Consider the following 16,331-nt stretch of genomic DNA (forward strand, 5'->3'; position numbering starts at 1 on the left):
AACCAATGAGGTTCATTCTCGTGTTACGCAGCACGTTTGAGCTTCAGCAGAACCAATGAGGTTCATTCTTGTGTTACGCAGCACGTTTGAGCTTCAGCAAGAACCAATGAGGTTCATTCTCGTGTTACGCAGCACGTTTGAACTTCAGCAGAACCAATGAGGTTCATTCTCGTGTTGCCCACCACGTTTGAGCTTCAGCAAGAACCAATGAGGTTCATTCTCGTGTTACGCAGCACGTTTGAGCTTCAGCAAGAACCAATGAGGTTCATTCTCGTGTTGCGCAGCACGTTTGAGCTTCAGCATGAACCAATGAGGTTCATTCTCGTGTTACGCAGCACGTTTAAGCTTCTGCAGAACCAATGAGGTTCATTCTCGTGTTACGCAGCACGTTTGAGCTTCTGCAAGAACCAATGAGGTTCATTCTCGTGTTACGCAGCACGTTTGAGCTTCAGCAGAACCAATGAGGTTCATTCTTGTGTTGCGCAGCACGTTTGAGCTTCAGCAGAACCAATGAGGTTCATTCTTGTGTTACGCATCACGTTTGAGATTTAGCAAGAACCAATGAGGTTCATCCTCGTGTTACGCATCACGTTTGAGATTTAGCAAGAACCAATGAGGTTTATTGTTGTGTTACGCAAATTTCAACATTGAACAGCATTTATCAATTAATTAATTGTTTTCAACATTTATAATAATATTAAATGTTTCTTAAGCAGCAAATCATCATGATATCTTGTGACATCATGTGACATATACCGTTCATGTTGACGTAATAAATGCTGTAATAAATACTGTTAAAAAAATATTTTCCAATTATGCAGCCATCAAATTACATATATTTTAAAAGAAATTGCGCTTCTTGTAAATAGCTAATTTTGTTAGTAACTTGTAGTGTAAAATGAACTAAAGTTTCCTGTCGTGTAATTTCTCGCTTAGGCAGTATGCGTCATATCCATTCTGTTGCTCCACAGTGTTTCTGACATTTTTTGGCTTGGCCAGTATTGGTCTGAGCTGTCTAGTGGCACTCTTCTTGTATCATGTGGTGTTTGGAGTGAAATACCTGGGCATTCTCAACGGAGTGGCAGCCTTCGTCATCATCGGCATTGGTGAGACTAATAAAATATCAACCCACATTATAAATGAAATTTGTCCTTGTGTCTTACTGTCTTCCTCTTTCCTTCCCTCTAGGTGTGGATGATGTGTTTGTGTTCATAAGTACATTCAGACAGTCAGCCCACCTGACTTGTTCAATGCAGCGTATGATTTACACAGTAAAGACAGCAGGCAGAGCAACGTTCCTCACATCCTTCACGACGGCAGCAGCATATGCTGCAAACACCTTCTCACAGGTGCAGTCAGCGGAGCAGAATACATGTCCAGAAAATCAATTGTCAAAACAAAGATGTGCTAACATTTAGTCCATTTTGAATGCTGGAGTATGCTTAGGACAAAATATACCCTTTCTCAGGATTTTATTAAATTCACTTACAAAGCTAGTCAAGGTTTCCAAGACACCCAAAACATTTGCATTTAAGTTTTTCTAAACCCTTTTGCAATATCTTTGGTGGTTACATTTAAACTGGTGGTTAAAAAAAAAAGCTGTTTTTGCTGTTATACACTATATAGCCAAAAGTGTTGGAGCACCTGCCGTTACATGCACATGAACTTGACCCACCCTTTGCAGCTATAATTGCTTCAACTCTTCTGGGAAGGCTTTCAAAAAGGTTTAGGAGTGTGCTTCCTATTATCACTGTAAAGCTGCTTTGAAGAAATCTGTGTTGTAAAAAGCGCTATATAAATGCAGGTGACTTGTTTATGGGAATTTTTGACTATTCTTCTTGAAGGGCATTTGTGAGGTCAGGCACAGATTTTGGACAAGAAGGCCTGGCTTACAGTCTCCACTTTAATTAATCCCAAAGGTGTTCTATCGGGTTGACGTCAGGACTCTGTACAGGCCAGTCAAGTTCCTCCATATGAAATTTGACCATGCCTGTATTTATGGACCTTCCTTTGTGCTTTGGTGCTCAGTCATGTTGGAACAGAAAGGGGCCATCCCCAAACTGTTCCCAAACAGTCCCCAAAATTGTCCAAAATGTCTTGGTATGCTGAAGCATTAACAGTTCATTTCACTGGAACTAAAGGGCCAAGCCCAACCCTTGAAAAACAACCCCACACCATAATACCCCCTCCACCAAACTTTACACTTGGCACAAAGACTGAGAAGATTTGTCACTTCACTCCAGAGAACATGTCTCCACTGCTCTAGAGTCCAGTGGCGGCGTGCTTTACACCATCTCATTCAACACTTTGGATGAGCTGCTCGGCCATTGAAACCCATTCCATGCTGCTCTCTACACACTGTTCTTGAGCTAATTCGAAGGCCACACGAAGTTTGGAGGTCTGTAGCTATTGACTCTTCAGAAAGTTGACGACTTCTGCCACTGTGAGCCTCAGCATGCTCTGATCCCTCTCTGTGATTTTACGTGGCCTACCACATTGTGTCTGAGTTGCTTTTGTTCCCAATTGCTTCCACTTTGTTATAATGTCACTAACAGTTGACCGTAAAATATTTAGTTGTAAGGAAATGTCACAAATGGACTTATTGCACAGATGGCAACCTATCACGGCACCACGCTTGAGTTCACTGAGCTCCTGAGAGCTGATTATTTTATACACCTGGAAGTGATTTGAACACCTGAATTCAAGGATTTAGAGGGATGCCAATACTTTTTGGCAATATAGTGTACCTTTAAGTCATCTCTGTAAATTACCTACCTTATGATTTGCTAACCTCAAAAAACTAACATAATTCATGCTTATCAGGGTTGGTTTCCTAATACTACACAGGCAGGTCATGAAATCAGCACCCTGATGATTTTTGCTAGGACCGACAATTTTAGACAATACATTAATACAATTAATTACAACAAAAAGTAACACAAAATAATAAGCAATGTTTTAATCATGACCTGAGATCCATACATTCTCTATTAAGGGTTTTTTGCTGCCATCAAAGCAGTTTAAGCTTTAAGTGGTATGATAAAATGAGGCAAAGTTCTGAGTAAACTTGCGGATTGGTATGTGACCTCCTACTTTGAAGCTCAGGATCTAACATCAATCAAAAAATAAACAGAATGATGTAATACGGTGCAAGAACATGTAGAGCAGAGAGTCAAACTTTAAAGAGTGGACTTATTTTATTCACAGTAGCTTTTGTACCCATGGGGGCTTTTATGTTTCTGTCACTATCTCATGTTTATTCAGTAGTGTATCGACGTAATGAGAATCCACCAGTTAATTTATTTTAAAGCATGCGAAGTGAAAAGAAAATTCTGACAACACCTGACGTGTGACCTTTATCTGTTTTGTATGCCTCATTAGATCCCAGCGGTTCATGACTTCGGTCTGTTCATGTCTCTGATTGTGAGCTGCTGCTGGCTTTGGGTGTCCATTCTTATGCCTGCTGCCCTTTGCATCTGGACCCAGTGTGGAGCTGTGCATGGCAACCCCTGTCCTAAATGGTAGAGTTTTTATGTCTTTCCAAATGTCTTTTAAGAAATGTGCATGTTTTTGTTTAGTTTTTTTTAAATAACTTTTATTGAATTATTCATTAATTAAAGGCATCTAATTGCTGTATGACTTCTTCTGTGGAATACAAAAGAAGATTTAAAAAAAATGTCAATGGTCACCAAAACGGTTTAGATACCAAAATTCTTCAAAATATCTTTTATGTTCAGCAGAGGGAAGGAAATCATTCAGGTTTGGAATGACATGAGGGCGAATAAATTTTTCATTTTTGAATGAATAATTCCTTTAAAATCATAGTCCACCAAGAAATGCAAATTCTGTCATCTTTAATTAACATTATCTTGTTCTAAACCTGTATGACTTTCTTTCTTTTGTGGAACTAAAACAGAGAATGTGCAGATCACACTTTTCCATGCAATTTCCGTTTTTTTAAAGGTGCACTATGTAGTATTTTTGCAGTAAAATATCCAAAAACCACTAGACCGGTGTTATATATTTTGTTCAGTTGAGTACCTACAATATCCCAAATGTTTCCAACTATTTGTAAATCATGAGAAAATTGGGGAAAACGCTACGTGTCAGCATAGCGTTGAGAGGGAGTCGCCTGTCAATTGCGTCATATCTGCGTTATCCTCGTTTTTTTTTTTGGCAGGAGCGCTTTACTCTTACAGTGTGAACAAGTAAACGCACGGAGTAACGTCATAACATCATTTTCAACACACTTAAATGTATCTAATATGATAAACAGAGCTGCATTACCTCATAATCATAACCGGAAGAGCGGATCAGTGCGGGCGCCCGGCGACTGTGTCCCGTCCCATCATGATAAAAGTCCCGATACTCGCGAGCCGTGTGTTTGTATAACAATCGCTCCAGCGGCCGTGCTCAGCTCCACAACACTCGGTCCTGCTCTGCTTTACACTACAGTAACATTAATAACCGCATGCATGAACCTGATTTCTGCCTGAGTCCTATTTTCCACCGGCTGTGAGGTGAAGACCACATGTCCCAAGATGCTGCGCTCAAACTTTACGTCATCAAACTACACATTTGTTTGGAATAGGCGCCCTCCAGTGGACGGAAAGTTGCATGGTGCACCTTTAAGTGCCCCATTATGCTATTTTAAACATTCCTCATTTTGTTTCAGAGGTCTCCTACAATAAGTTTACATACATCCAAGGTCAAAAAATAGGTTAATTGTCTCATAAAATACATTGTAGCATCAGCTCATTTGTCACAGTGGCTGAAACAGTTTGATAAAGGATTCAGTTTCTCTAAAGCCCTCCTTTCCAAGAGCCTGCTCTGATTGGTCAGAAGGCCTAGTCTGGCATAACAATGGCGTAAGTTTTACTGTATCAATTCCAAAGTCCTCATGCTTTAGAAGTGTGTCAAAGTGGATTTGCAGCGCAGAAAACAGCATCTTCTCAACATGTCAAAGAAACACACAGAAAACAAACTCTTCCAGGCTGAGCTACAACAGTGTTTGAGGACAGGGCAAATTAGACTGTTTGCAGGCAGCCAATGACAACCATAAACTAGCATTATGCTAATTTGTTTCATTGCTACATACGTAGGAAACAAGAAGGGAGATTGGAATCTATGTCTGTTTAATGAACAAATCGTTATTTTTAATTGAATCTTTTTAATTCATTTATTGATCGAGTTCAAAAAACAGGTCTGAATGATTTGTTCATGAACCAGATCGATCCGGTTCTCAAGCTAAATTCACTGACAGAGTGATCCAGTAACAGCTTACTGGAGGGAAAGATTATTGGTGAATGACATTTCTGCACCAGTCATATCATGAACAATTTTATGGTTCTTTAAAGGGGGGGTGAAACACTCAGTTTCAGTCAATCTCATGTCAATCTTGAGTACATATAGAGTAGAATTGCAGCCTTCATATCTCCGAAAAGTCTTTAGTTTTATTATATTTATAAAAGAATGATGGGCTGTACCGAGTCTTTCCGGAAAAAAACGAGCGGCTGGAGGAGTATCGAGTGGGCGGAGCTAAAGAATGAAGAGCGCGCAAAGCGGTGACGTCCTCAAGCGTGGAGAAACCCATGGCTATCTCAGATAATGATACAGATAATGATCTAGAATCAAATCTGAGGCAGAAATAAATTGAACAGGAGAAACAGCAACAGCAGGACGTCCGTCTCTGTGGTATGTACTGTATTTAGAGGCCTGTCAACATTTGTGTGTCTTTACTCGCAGTTTAGGAGGACATGATTCGGTTTATGGACTATTGTATGCGACTAAACCTTAGCAGTAGCAAGCAAAACGGTTTTGCACATCAGACTAGTGTAACGTTATACATAGAACAACAATGGAGTAACCGTTAGCGCATTTGAATGACGAAGCACGCGATCATGTCGTTTACTGATGTTTACTCACGTGACGATAAGCAACAGCACAGACATTTGAAGCCGTTTTACTCACCGGCTGCTTCCAAAGCAGGACCGAACCCTTTATCGCTGGGACCGCTCCGTCAAAAACACACTTCTTTGGTATGATTTGGTGAAGTCCTGTGACAGCAGTGAACGGTGGAGATCAACTTTTGCGACGCGACTGAAGCGATGTTGTGAAGCTTCCCGTCATTTCTGCGTTCAAATCGGTTCAAATGCAGCGCTGCCTTCCGGGAATGCTGTGCTGAAGCGTTGAAGTCGCTTAATGTCACCCATAGGAATAAAGTGGAGCGCGCGACAGAAGTGTTCACGGACGTCTGGATCTGCACCTGAGCGAGTGTTTATGGGCGTGCATTTCCTCTCTCGCTCTAGTCACGCGCGCGCGCACCCTACCGGGAGAAGAGCCCCTACGGCCCATACAAGGACCTTCCGCTCTATTAACGTCAAGCCGACTCATACTCGAAAAAAACTCTCCGAAACTTGTGAGAAACCGGAAGGAGTATTTTTGACACAGAAATACTCCATCAAACGTCCAACATTAGTTTTTGAAACTTTGTCTATGTTTAGGATGGGAATCCAAGTCTTTAACAGTGTAAAAAGCTCAGTATGCATGAAACAGCATTTCACCCCCCCTTTAAGATTGTTTTTAAAGACTGAAGTCTCCATTCATTGCAACTGCATGGAAAAGAGCGACCAGCATCAAAACATCTTCTTTTGTGTTCTACAGCAGAAACAACTGCATACTGATTTGGAACCACATGAGTAAATGATGACAGACAGTACCTGTATATGGGATGTTTGGGTGAATTATCCCTTTAACACTGAGATTGTTAAATCTAACAGGTGGAACACTCTTACTAAACTCTCCGCCAGCCCCAGTCCCCTCTCAGATGATGATGACGTTGCTCTAATAACTGTAGAAATGGAACCAGGTAATGGCAACTTTATTTTGATAAAAGATTACAAAGACAATTTCGGTTACACTTTATTTTACAGTGTCCTTGTTCCGTTTGTTTCAAGTACTTACCATAGTAATAACAGTAAATGATGCATAATTACATGCAACTAACCCTCACCCAAACCCTCATCCTACCCTAAGCCCAAAGTAAGTGCATGTAGTTAATTAATATTACTAAGTGCTTAAATATATAATTACACTGTAACAATGACACATTTAAATAAAGTGTAACCGCAATTGCTTATTTTAAATAATGTGCACCAATGAATCATTCACTATAAGACTAGGAATATGAATGAAGGAGGTAAACAGGGTCTATTTTGATTGTGTGTTGCTTTTAAAGGGTTCATGACATGGATTTTTTATTTTTATTTGAACATGTCCATTGAGATTCACTAATATTGTTGGATCAAGTTTTTGCAAAAAAGTTCAAAACGGAATGGAATAATCTGCGTTATTTAACGCATTATTTTTTCTCTGAATAATTAATCGAAATGAACACGTTATTTTGACAGCCCTAATATATATATCCATCCAGGAATTAAAGTTAATACGGAGGTACGACCTAACGTCCCGTGATAAACAAATCCATCTCTCTCTCTCTCTCTCTCTCTCTCTCTCTCTCTCTCTCTCTCTCTCTCTCTCTCTCTCTCTCTCTCTCTCTCTCTCTCTCTCTCTCTCTCTCTCTCTCTCTCTCTCTCTCTGAGACTGCTCCTTTAAGGCTTGTCAGTAAATGGCCACTTTTATGATTGGCTAACGTCAGTGCTTTGGAAACAGTATCAACGGCCACTCGATATTTGATGCAAGTAGTGTTTTGAAAACATTATCCATATAAAACTGTAATTTACACACAAACCATTATAAAAAAAATGTACTTGCAGTTTGTAATTTACAAAAATAAATGCTCCGAACAAGCATATAATCCTCCAACATGATCTGGTATGCCATTTAAATAAACCATCCACTTTTTCCTGATGCTAGCATCCTTCTGGAGTCTGTACAGAGACACAAATGTGCTGTTTAAACTAGAGACATCCAAGCAAACGTTCCTTCACTCTTCCATTTGTCCTGTTGTTCAAGACTCAAGTGCATAGAATATGACAGAAACTGAACACGCATCTGTATACTGCATCATTGTACATTAAAATGCTTTCTATTGCTTTTTTTTCTCATATCCAGTGTAAGCAAATATCAGCCTTTAAGCGACTGAAGGCCAGTGGGCGGAGCCTGTGGTGCGATGATGTGTAACTATTCGTCAGTGTCTTGCTCTGTATGCAAATATACAAATGTATTTGCTGAGGTTACAGTTCCCACAATATCAAAACAAGACATTTTTGGAGCTTAATGCTTTGTTTATAATGAGGGCTTTTTAAGATATATAACTTGTTGGATGTTTGCCTAAATGAAATGTAAAATGAAAGCCTTAGAGCATTATCTCGAATTGCTGTATGTCTTGATTTGTGTCCAGGTGTGTATGACTCTGAATCGGATGCAGCCCTGCTGTCGCTCTCTGTTGAAGCTCCTTTGACCGTGTCCACTGAGGGCAGCGTGGGAGTTGTCAGTGCCCACCTTCAGAGGCTCCTGAGACACTGGGTGGCAGAGCCTGTCATCGAGAAACGGAAACCTATCATAGGTGATTAACATTTGTGATGATCTCAAAAAAGACGTGATGTGCTTTCACGATACCCACATTAGTAAAGCATCTTTATTTATTTGCTCTCAGCCGCAGACAACACACTCACAGACCGCCTACAGAGCGTTCATTTACTGTCTGATGTATGTCACGCATTAAACTGCCAAGAACTGGCTGGAACCTTCCATTCTGATTGGCTGGTTTCCAAGCTACTTTCTGAAGTCGTGGTGCACAGGCCTTTATCAGTCTGTCTGAACCCAAAGTCATGTACAATTAAGGTACAATAAATGCCTCATTTGGTTTGCTAACATTTCATGTAAAATATCATATAAGGGTTTCATTTGAGAAGAGATATCCTTAAGGGCACATCACTTTGTGTGCAGTGCTACAGTACTTCTAAATTACATCACATGAAAACAAACTTTAGTTTCTTTGCCCTTCTGAAAAAAAAGTATACTTATGCAATTAAATGCATTTATTTTTCTCAAAAGTGGTTACATAGACATACATAGACAGTTCGTTCCTGTCTAAAATTAGCTGCACTGTGAACCAGACTGTTAGGAATATACTATTCAGTTTGCTGCAACATATATACTCTCTCTCTCTCTCTCTCTCTCTCTCTCTCTACCTCTCTACCTCTCTCTCTCTCTCTCTCTCTCTCTCTCTCTCTCTCTCTCTCTCTCTCTCTCTCTCTCTCTCTCTCTCTCTCTCTCTATGTATATTATGCACATTTTCTGTATGCGTGGATGATTGGATGACTTACTACACTTGCCGAAATGTGCAGTGTGCAACAGAGCATAGGATATGCCGCAGTGTAATGTGCAGTGTGATGGATGAACCGGTAATATCATCTCTTTCTTGACTCATTATTTGACCAGACTGCCAAATGTGGAGAATTCTTTTTTATTTTTTTATAGGTTATGATAACTAGACACCCTTTATTTAATTAAACACTCAGTGCAATGAGGTCATGTGACAATCATGTTGCATACTACTACTTGGAATATTTAGTGTAGAATAATGCTTATACTGGTTTTCTTAAAAAAAAGAAAACCAGTATAAGCATTATTCAGTATAATCAGTATAAGAATAATGCTTATTATTATTCTTATACTGAATAATAGTACTTATGCCTTTTATTCCCTATATATATATATATATAGGGAATAAAAGGAAAGTGGGTTAGGTTTAGGGAGAGGTTCAGGGTTAGTACCTAGTTATTACCCAGTTATTGTAATTACTATACGTAATTTCTTCTTTAAATAGTAGTACATTATTTGACACTGAAAATAATATAAGGAATTTGGAAAGAAACATGAAATGTTTTCTTTTACCATTTTTATTACCAAATGCATTGTGTTTTGGGATGCAGTGCTGATGAATGTTCTATGGTTGTATACTGCATATTATGTGGCTTATTATAGTACATTATCCAGATATTTATGCATAAATAACGATTAACCATTGTGTGTGTGTGTGTGTGTGTGTGTGTGTGTTTGTGTGTGTGTGTGTGTGTGTGTGTGTGTGTGTGTGTGTGTGTGTGTGTGTGTGTGTGTGTGTGTGTGTGTGTGTGTGAGGGAGAGCCTGTTTATGTGGTTTATGAGGACACAAATTTGTATAACTACATGGGTATTACACTATAAATGTGGTTTATGAGGACATTTCAAATGTCCTCATATTTCACATAGCTTTAAAAACATACTAAATTATGTTTTTTTTGAGAAAGTAAACACGCAGAATGTTTCCTGTAATGGGTAGGTTTAGGGGTAGGGGCAGTGTAAGAGGATAGAAAATACGGTTTGTACGGTATAAAAACCATTACGCCTATGGAGAGTCTGTAAACCAGACCAACGTGTGTAATGGCATCTAACTCAAACAGTCGAAATACTAAAATTAAAGCTATATAGATATTTGTAAATAAAATATTTGTAAAAATATATATATATACAGGCCCTTCTCAAAAAATTAGCATATTGCGATAAAGTTCATTATTGTCCATAATGTAATGATTAAAATTAAACATTTCAATATATGTTAGATTCATTGCACTCCAACTGAAATATTTCAGGTCTTTTATTGTTTTAATACTGATGATTTTGGCATACAGCTCATGAAAACCCAAAATTCCTATCTCAAAAAATTAGCATATCATGAAAAGGTTCTCTAAACGAGCTATTAACCTAATCATCTGAATCAACTAATTAACTCTAAACACCTGCAAAAGATTCCTGAGGCTTTTAAAAACTCCCAGTCTGGTTCATTACTCAAAACCGCAATCATGGGTAAGACTGCCGACCTGACTGCTGTCCAGAAGGCCATCATTGACACCCTCAAGCGAGAGGGTAAGACACAGAAAGAAATTTCTGAACGAATAGGCTGTTCCCAGAGTGCTGTATCAAGGCACCTCAGTGGGAAGTCTGTAGGAAGGAAAAAGTGTGACAAAAAACGCTGCACAACGAGAAGAGGTGACCGGACCCTGAGGAAGATTGTGGAGAAGGACCGATTCCAGACCTTGGGGGACCTGCGGAAGCAGTGGACTGAGTCTGGAGTAGAAACATCCAGAGCCAGCGTGCACAGGCGTGTGCAGGAAATGGGCTACAGGTGCCGCATTCCCCAGGTCAAGACACTTTTGGGCTACAGAGAAGCAGCACTGGATTGTAGCTCAGTGGTCCAAAGTACTTTTTTCGGATGAAAGCAAATGTTGCATGTCATTCGGAAATCAAGGTGCCAGAGTCTGGAGGAAGACTGGGGAGAAGGAAATGCCAAAATGCCTGAAGTCCAGTGTCAAGTACCCACAGTCAGTGATGGTCTGGGGTGCCATGTCAGCTGCTGGTGTTGATCCACTGTGTTTTATCAAGGGCAGGGTCAATGCAGCTCGCTATCAGGAGATTTTGGAGCACTTCATGCTTCCATCTGCTGAACAGCTTAATGGAGATGAAGATTTGGTTTTTCAGCACGACCTGGCACCTGCTCACAGTGCCCAAACCACTGGTAAATGGTTTATTGACCATGGTATTACTGTGCTCAATTAGCCTGCCAACTCTCCTGACCTGAACCCCAGAGAGAATCTGTGGGATATTGTGAAGAGAAAGTTGAGAGACGCAAGACCCAACACTCTGGATGAGCTTAAGGCCGCTATCGAAGCATCCTGGGCCTCCACAACACCTCAGCAGTGCCACAGGCTGATCGCCTCCATGCCACGCCGCATTGAAGCAGTCATTTCTGTAAAAGGATTCCCCACCAAGTATTGAGCGCATAACTAAACATAATTATTTGAAGGTTGACTTTTTTTGTATTAAAAACACTTTTCTTTTATTGGTCGGATGAAATATGCTAATTTTTTGAGGAATTTTGGGGTTTCATGAGCTGTATGCCAAAATCATCAGTATTAAAACAATAAAAGACCTGAAATATTTCAGTTGGTGTGCAATGATTCTAAAATACATGAAAGTTTAATTTTTATCATTACATTATGGAAAATAATGAACTTTATCACAATATGCTAATTTTTTGAGAAGGACCTGTATATATATATATATATATATATATATATATATATATATATATATATATATATATATATATATATATATATATATATATATATATATATATATATATATATATATAATATTTTATATGTTTTTTGCTTTGAGTAGAAGCAATGTAATCAGGATTGTGTCTAAAAAATTGCACCACAATTTATTTGAAAACATACCTTTATAAGAACGCTTACAAAAGTATGAAGGTCTGATAAATGATTATCCATAAACAAACAAAGAGTACAGAAGTGAACTATAGCAAGTCAGATTTAGTTTCTCTGCTAATGTACACACAATTTGTGCATGAGTAAGATTTCCTGGCTGTTTTGTTTCAGACTGTAATCTGTTTCTTATTCTCAAGGTCAGTCTATTCACAGTTCAAACAAAAGAGCTATGAACTGCATCCCTTATGTGCCTGCGACAATACAATTAAGCTTGTATTAGCATGGCGGAGTGCAGCAAGAAATTTCAACAAACGCCTATTGTGTAAATGCATATTTATGCAGCTGTATGCATGTCAATAAGTTAAATTAGAGCCAGGTTTTTCCCAGGCCACCACTGCTCTTTCCTCGTATTAGGTGAGCAGCCTGAGCAGTGCTGAAACAACAGCGGTATAATTATAGACTTAGAGACGATTACAATACAGTCATGCATAATGCAGCAGGATTCATTTAAAACCCTGCTTTAGCTTGTTGTGATAAACATCCTCCCCCGTCCACACCGCACATCTTATCCTGTCTTGTTTTTCAGGTGTGTATGCTCTGGTTCTGCTGGGCTCGGTGTGGTGCTGTTGTCTCCTGCGGCCGGCCAGTCACGCGCCTGTGCTGTTCCACAGAGACACCAACCTGCAGAGACTGCTGGACCTGCGCAGTAACCTGAGCGCTCAGGGGATCGCCTGCCATATGTGCTCAGGTGGGCCTTCTAAACTGTGCAGTACACTCTTGTGGGTCATTGAAAACAATCGCTTAATTAATTTGTGATGCTTTATTTAATTAGACTACAGATTTTCTGCTCATGGCACGAAACAGCAAATGAACGCTGCGGGCAATGAGCCGAAACATGAGTAGAGACAATATTTGGGTGTCAGGTAATGTCAGGTTCATCAATAAGCCATTACGTAAGGGATTACTTCTGCTTCGCATCAGGGTTTAGTGTCACCCACAAGGGCTTCGTTTTTTGTTGTTATGATTGGCTGAGTGTATATTGTTCATCATAGAGGAGACAATATTCTACCACAAAATGCCATCATTTGACTAATCAGAATCAAGTACCCAATGCAACCAAAGCATTATATAATGTTTAAACTAGCAGTTGTTATATATTCAGTCATAAATATATGAAACTATAGTGTGGATGTGTTGCCATTTAAAATATAAGATTAAAAATAAAGAGATTAAAAACTCCCTAAGTGAGGGAGTGTGTAACGTTTTTTATTTCTTAACCAACCATGTAGGAAGACACATCATGTCCATATTCCAGAATGAAAATGTCAAGATTCATCAGCTCAGACTGTGAAAGAATGGCTGTGATTGAGCGTGAAGGGTCATTTTCCAGAAGAGTCCAGACCTTAAATTCACTGAAAGTCTTTGGGATGTGCTCGAGGAGACTTTACAGAGGGCTGGACTCCTGCATTCTCAATACACGGTCAAGACCAAAAATCGATGCACCTCTTGATGGAAATAACATCACAACATTTATTTCCATCAAGAGGTCAATCAATCTTTCCCATCCTGTCTTTCTATATCCTGACAAAATAAAGTGGCAAAAAAGGCCCACAAATACACACTATAAGGACAAAAGTATTGGGACACCTGACCATTACACCAAAATGGACTGTAATGGCATTGCATTCTACATACACAGGCATTAATATGGAGTTGGTCCACCATTTACAGCTAAGATAAGATAAGATAAGAATCACTTTATTCGCCAAATGCATCAGCAGATACACAGGAATTTGATATGGCCATCAGTAACACACAAACTAAGCACACAAACATATATGCATAAAGCTGCAAAGGCATGCCTAAAACAATCAATCAGTAATAAAATAGTCCAAAATAGTGCACAATCAGCTGTTCATAAGAGAAATGGCTCTTGGGAAAAAACTATTTAGATGGCGTGAGGTCCTTGTCCTCACTGCTCTGTACCTTCTTCCTGAAGGGAGCAGCCTAAAAATGTCACTTGCAGGATGGGACAGATCAGCAGCAATTTTAGCCGCCCTCTTCCTTACTCTGGCCTCATACAGGTCATTCAGTGACAGCTGCCTTTGTCCAGTCAGCCTCTCTGCTGTGCGCACAATACGCTGTAGTCTGACCTTTGCCTGGGCTGATGCAGATGCAAACCAGACAGTGATGGATGCTGAAAGAAGGCTTTCCACAGTGGCTCTATAAAATCTAGACCTAACAGAGCTAGAAACGTTTAGTTTATTTAACTGTCTCAAAAAAAACATTCCACTATGGGCTCGCTTAAGAATGGAGGAACTATTTTCCTCCCATTTTAAATCATTTGTAATAACAGTGCCTAAAAATTTAATTGACTCCACCCTCTTCACAACGGAGCTCTTGATAGTTAGAGGAGAAAGGGAGGTAGGTGTTCTACGAAAGTCTATCACCATTTCCACAGTCTTTTGCTGATTAAGCTCCAAGTTGTTCTCATCACACCACCCAACCAATTTAGCAACTTCCTGCCTATAAGCAGACTCGTCGTTTCCCTTTATAAGGCCCACTAATGTAGTATCATCTGCAAATTTAATCAGCTTGGTGGAACCATGATTGGAAGTGCAATCATTTGTATACAGTGAGTAGAGAAATGGTGACAGCACGCACCCCTGAGGTGCTCCAATGTTAGTAGTCTGAGAAGTAGACATGTGCTGGCCAAGCCGTACATACTGTTGTCTATTACTTAGAAAATCCATAATCCATCGGCACATAGATGGTCCTACTCCCATCAGTGACAGCTTCTCCCACAGTCGCTCTGGGAGAATGGTGTTAAAGGCTGCACTGAAATCTACAAACAACATCCTTACATAGGAGCCAGGAGAGTCAAGATGGTCCAAAGCATAATGCAGTCCTAAATTGACCGCATCATCTACCGAGCGGTTTGCCCTATAAGCAAACTGTAGTTGATCAAGATGAGGAGCTGTAATAGGTTTAAGATGTAACAAAACCAACCGCTCCAAACATTTCATGATCACCGATGTAAGGGCCACTGGTCTGTAGTCATTTAGGTCCACCACTTTGTTTTTCTTCGGCACCGGAATAATGATTGATGACTTAAAACAACTCGGAACTCTGCATAAAACAATTGATTGATTAAAAATGTCCGTAAAAACTGAAGCTAGCTGACTAGCACAGTACTTCAGAGTTGCAGGTGAAATCCCATCAGGGCCGCTATAACAGCTTCCACTCTTCTGGAACTTTTTGTCGTTTTTTTCCCAGTAGAGCATTTGTGAGGTCAGGCACTGATGTTGGATGAGAAGACCTGGCTTGCAGTTCTCCGTCTTAGTTCATCCTAAAGGTGTTTGATGGGGTTGAGGTCAGGACTCTGTGTAGGCCAGTTAAGTTTTTTTCACACCAAACTCATGGGCACAGTCAGGCTGGAAGAAAAAAGGGCAAAGCTGTTCCCCCTGTTCCCAGTTGGAAGCAAACAAGGCCTAACCCAACCCCTAATAAACAGCCCCATACCATTATCCCTCCTCCACAAAGACTTTCAGTTGGGACAATGCCGTCAGACAGGTACCGTTCTCCTGGTATCTGCCAAACCCAGACTTGTTCATAGGATGGCCAGACGGAGAAGTGGGATTGATCACTCCAGAGAACACGTCTCCACTGCTCTAGAGTCCAGTGGCGGTGTGCTTTACACCACTGCATTCGCTGCATTGCACTTGGTGTGAGGCTTGCTTGCAGCTGCATGGCCATGGACACCTATTCCATGAAGCTCCTGCCACACAGTTTTTGTGCTGATATTAAAGGGTTAGTTCACCCAAAAATGAAATTGATGTCATTAATGACTCTCCCTAATGTCGTTCCACGCTGGGAAGACCTCCGTTCATCTTCAGAACACAGTTTAAGATATTTTATATTTAGTCCGAGAGCGTATCTAAGTGCACACTAGACTGTCCAGAAAGGATGAACCAATCCGCTGATTCACAACCGTTTGAATCTTTATTTGAGGATTGAGAACCAAACCCAAAGAGAAGACAATGCTGAATAAAGTCGTAGTTTTTGTGATTTTTGGACCAAAATGTATTTTCGATGTTT

The 16,331-nt window shown here is 40.0% G+C and overlaps 1 protein-coding gene across 1 annotated transcript in view; it reads left to right on the top strand.

Annotated features, from left to right (window-relative positions):
* Positions 1-16,331, top strand: part of disp3 (dispatched RND transporter family member 3) — a 103,189-nt gene that overhangs the window by 49,043 nt on the left and 37,815 nt on the right. Inside the window, exons 5-10 of the mRNA XM_067413046.1 lie at positions 972-1,106; positions 1,189-1,349; positions 3,382-3,521; positions 6,780-6,868; positions 8,363-8,527; positions 12,820-12,981. Of these exons, the coding sequence (XP_067269147.1) occupies positions 972-1,106; positions 1,189-1,349; positions 3,382-3,521; positions 6,780-6,868; positions 8,363-8,527; positions 12,820-12,981 (852 nt within the window). The remainder of the gene's footprint in view (positions 1-971; positions 1,107-1,188; positions 1,350-3,381; positions 3,522-6,779; positions 6,869-8,362; positions 8,528-12,819; positions 12,982-16,331) is intronic.

Source organism: Pseudorasbora parva, chromosome 13 (assembly GCF_024679245.1).
Source record: "Pseudorasbora parva isolate DD20220531a chromosome 13, ASM2467924v1, whole genome shotgun sequence".
Lineage (NCBI taxonomy): Eukaryota > Metazoa > Chordata > Actinopteri > Cypriniformes > Gobionidae > Pseudorasbora > Pseudorasbora parva.